At 38.2% G+C, this 4,175-nt stretch overlaps 1 protein-coding gene across 2 annotated transcripts; it reads right to left on the reverse strand.

The window, feature by feature from the left end:
- Window positions 1-1,210: 1,210 nt before the first annotated feature.
- Window positions 1,211-2,751, reverse strand: c8h15orf61 (chromosome 8 C15orf61 homolog). Of its 2 annotated transcripts, none has more exons than XM_028585928.1 (3): window positions 2,631-2,751; window positions 1,876-2,226; window positions 1,211-1,773 (listed from the first exon to the last, which is right to left on the reverse strand). In XM_028585928.1, exons 2-3 carry the CDS (start codon window positions 2,216-2,218, stop codon window positions 1,646-1,648), a joined length of 471 nt encoding a protein of 156 aa, XP_028441729.1. In that variant the 5' UTR covers window positions 2,219-2,226; window positions 2,631-2,751; the 3' UTR covers window positions 1,211-1,645. The 2 variants fall into 2 exon arrangements, with proteins under 2 accessions (XP_028441729.1, XP_028441728.1); XM_028585927.1 differs by having other exon boundaries at window positions 2,673-2,750.
- Between the last annotated feature and the right edge of the window lie 1,424 nt (window positions 2,752-4,175).

A 4,175-nucleotide genomic window follows, 5' to 3' on the forward strand; every position in this document is an offset into this window, starting at 1 on the left:
AGGTTGGAAATGAAAGCAGGGGGTTTTAAGTGCAGCCTGATACTATGGATCACATTTCCATAAGTGTGTCTAAATGTTCCTTGTTCAAGGCAATTAGTATGATTAAGAGATAGTACGGTGTCATCACGCTGTTTAAGAGGATTTTGCACATGAATTCTGCATGAGGTTCGGACATTTCTTGATACAAAAAAGGTGACATTGCTTAGAATAAAAAAAGCTAATTACTGTACATCCAGGGACCTTAAATATCGGTTTAATAGCTCAACCAGTAATTAGTGTGCTTGCTTCAGCAGAGAAAAGCAGTTTCTCTTTCTTTTCTTTTAAGGGGGTGGATGGGGTAGGGGTGGGGGCTGCTAGTGTAAGTGTTGGTTAGGCCTGCAAACAAATGCAGATGCCCATCTTAAGACCATGAGGAATGAACATTCAAGGATATATTTTATATTAAATTTAATTACCCTGTAAATTGTTCTTCCATAGGACGAGCAAGTTTTACAAAACAGGACGCTCATGAAGAGGAGGTGCATCATGAACATCATGTAGGCCAATATCACAGCCTTCAAGTCAAAAGGTGCATTGATTTACATGCACAATAAGAAATTATTCGTTGTTTCATTGTTGCTAAAAATGAAGAGGCCAAGGCCAGAAAATTGAGGTCACAGATAAATGCTATTAGTAGGAGATGCTGAGGAGTGAAGAAATCAATATGGCAGTTTGTCAACCTGCCTCTCGGAGGGAGCAGGACTCTGCAGCAGAGGCAAGTGTGCCCTGTCAGCAAAGCACATTACCAGAAATCAAAGGCCAGTGGAGGCCCGAAGGAAGGGATGTGGATGTCTCTATACAAAGGCCACACTTTGGTAATTAAAACCTATTTTATCAGACCTGTCTTGTCAATGTTTTTCTCTAACACTATTGACTATCTGTTGCATGCAGAGTGATCACTAATTTACCTTTAAATAAATGAGCCAGGGTTATTTAAATTCCTGCATTTGTCCCACAAAATCAAGCAAAAGACATGGTAGTGTCAAATAAATGGAGCCACTTGGTATCACTTATGTGAATTAATAATACTTTTTAAGACTTTGGCTTTGAAGGAAATTACTTATTTACAATGACATTTGTTTCAAGACTTCATGTTGAGAAGCTGGCTTACCCTTATGACCCACCCAGGTGTTAAGTCCATGTGGCATGAAAACCATTACACACTTTAATATTTGTTGCAATAATATATTTTTACAATGTATTGACTCTGAAGACATGCACTGGAGGTTGGTAGGCCTATAACATTCACAAACATCACTGTGAAAACATCCAGGAAAAGGCGTAGGGTCTATTCTCAGAGAAATCCTAAACTTTTCATTAATTTTTTAATGGAAAGTTAGCTTTCTCAACAAACGCTGTCCATATTGTGTGTCAGTGTAATAAAATGCATCACTGACTCCTTCACTGCAACTTTTAAATCTTAAATAATTAAACACGAATGAACCTGTGCAGTCAGACAATAGAAGCAGGAATTACACAATATTGCACTTCTGTCAATAGGTCCACTACAACATCACCTGGGGAGCTGTTTAAAATAGGCTACAACAGTTGGCAGACAAGCCTCTTGCAAACACATTCAAAATAGTGTTTTGTTCATGGTTGGATACTAATACTGTGCGCCTTCTTCTTCTTTGTAAGCGAAATAGACTGTGACAGGTCCAACACTTGTCTGCACTGTTTCTGCAGCTCCTACCACCATCCAGCAACCAATGCCATAGGCCAAACAAGGGATGCCTGCAATAAAAGGACACAACGATTATGAAGTATCTGCAGTGTTTACAAATACAATATAATTTGTATTTTATATAAAGTAGAGCATTAAATATATTTACTGACCCAGATTAAGAACTTTCAACATGGTGAAAAATGTGTCCTCAAAGTCCAGGTTTTGTGAAGGCGTTTTGGTACAGTGATATTTTATAAAGGGGAAGCAGCCTGTTCTCAGTATTTGGTAGTTGGATCCCTGGACTCTCCAATTAAAGTTGGACAGTCCGAACTGGTCATTGTGAACGGAGCTGTAGCGGACACAGTATGAAGTCCACGGCGGGAGTTTACGCTGCAGCAGGTGGCAGGTCAACACCTCTGAGGCAGCTGGCCGCAGGCCTGTCCTGCCAAATGTGCTCGGAAACAGGGCGATCTTTAAAAAGATGCTGTGTATCTTCCTAAAAACCTCCTTCATGACTTAACCTAAAAGTAGAATTATTCACTTTTTGTGTTGTACCACCTGGGCCGCATGTAAATTAGTCACAGACAGAGCTCTGACTACTACCATAGATGAAATGTACCGACACTTTAAATCAGCTGATGTACAACAGCAACACATGTTGTATTAACTGACACGTCCTTCAAACCAGTGGGAAAAGGACACAGGGCAATTATGGGACCGTTTAATGCTACATGAGCAATAACGTGAGCTAAGGTTAGCAAACAAGACAGTCCCTGTTTGTGAACTAAACAAAAACTTTTTCTGCGGAAGATATTTCACTACACAGAGCAACACGTCCGGATACACATGCTGAACACACGCATACAATTTATTTTAACCGGCTAAGAGACCTGTGAATAAAACAGCTCTCTGACTGAGCGCTTACGTGCGGTGTAGTGTGTTTCATAGATGTTGGGTTTGCTCTGACCTGGTTCTCCAGCTAAAGTCGTCCGGTTGGAAACGCAGCGCTGTGCAGTTGTTCCTCTTCAACACAATTTGTAACTACGAACCATAGACTGTTAATATTAATATATATAATATTTACCGTCAATGCTACGAACGTCTGTTCACCGGATATTAGTCATGTGTGATGTGAAGTGACGGACTTTCAGCTCGCACTATACTCACACCCTGCGCCGCTATAAATCAACAAAGGTTAAATTTAAAAGTCCAATATGTGTGGGTGTAATGAATGACTTTTGCTGAAATACCATTTTTTCCACGTTATTAGTTTTCTGTCTTCATTTTATATTTACTTTTTATTTATTTATCAAGATAAGTATGCTGAACTTGGTTATCAGGGACCATGACCATTGCTCCCTTTGCAACTTTAAACATGACTGACCCCATTGGTAATCAGTGTTTTTGTTAGGCTCCTGACAACATGAACACCACCAGCACATCCTCCTTTACAAACTAGATCCAAGACACTCTCAAAGACACTGAAGCCCTTGGTGAAATATTTCCAAATAAACGTTCAGTTGTCTGTTGTAGATCAGCACCACGGACAGCAGTCCGCAAACCTATAACACACAACTGAACCACACTTTCTCCATTTAAGCCAGAATTAATTCTGAATATGGGCCACAAAAAGCCAACATGTTAAGTCAAGTATGCATACACACGTATTATGAATTTCCATATTAAAAGATATACATGCTGTATACACATGTATACACTGTATATAAAGAAACCTGGTTGGTTTGTGTGGGTGATTAGTGATGTTGTAGCTCCTAAAACCAACTGAATTTTGTATCCTCAAATCATTTTGTAGTAACAGACTGAATGCAAACATTTATAAAATCAACTCATTTCAACTTTTACAATTCACAACTTTTCTCCTGAAAACAATATACTGTATGTACAGATATGAAAAATAACACATCCTTTAGTACATTTTCAACAACAAAATACTGTATTTCTGAAAACTTCACAATACACTCTTTGATAAAGAAATAAATATTGTCAATTTAGAGGAGTCCTTTGGCAATCAAATTACAGCCAGTACCAATCACTTTTTCATCAACCGACCAAAGAAATGTGTAGCCACAGGTTCACAGAGGCAATGCATTATGGAACATCTCACTAAACAATATACTCATTCTCATCTATGCTGTACATCTGGGCACAAAGTCAAGATACTATTCAGTGCATCCACACTACAAATTTACTTGTAGTAGTTTAAGCACAATTAATCTGCCGTTTCTAACACAAACTAAAACTGCTTTATAGAATTTGAATGCATGAATCCTTTATAAATTCATGAATGAAGCCTACTGATTCCCCAGTGGAATTACCTTGTGCATACTTTACTGTATGTCGTTAAAAGCTTTCATTTTCCAATATTATTATTATTATTATTATTATTATTAATTATATTAAAACAGATCACACAACTAATCATTATAAAGGTTCATGACAGATTCTGACA

The sequence above is a fragment of the Perca flavescens genome, chromosome 8 (assembly GCF_004354835.1).
Source record: "Perca flavescens isolate YP-PL-M2 chromosome 8, PFLA_1.0, whole genome shotgun sequence".
NCBI classification, from domain to species: Eukaryota; Metazoa; Chordata; class Actinopteri; order Perciformes; family Percidae; genus Perca; species Perca flavescens.

Excerpts from the sequence above, each read along its gene's own strand:
- c8h15orf61 (XM_028585928.1), bottom strand. The coding sequence starts at position 2,218 with ATGAAGGAGGTTTTTAGGAAGATACACAGCATCTTTTTAAAGATCGCC. Across the intron at positions 1,774-1,875 it reads GTTGAAAGTTCTTAATCTGG|GCATCCCTTGTTTGGCCTAT; the intron begins GTCAGTAAATAT and ends CTTTTATTGCAG.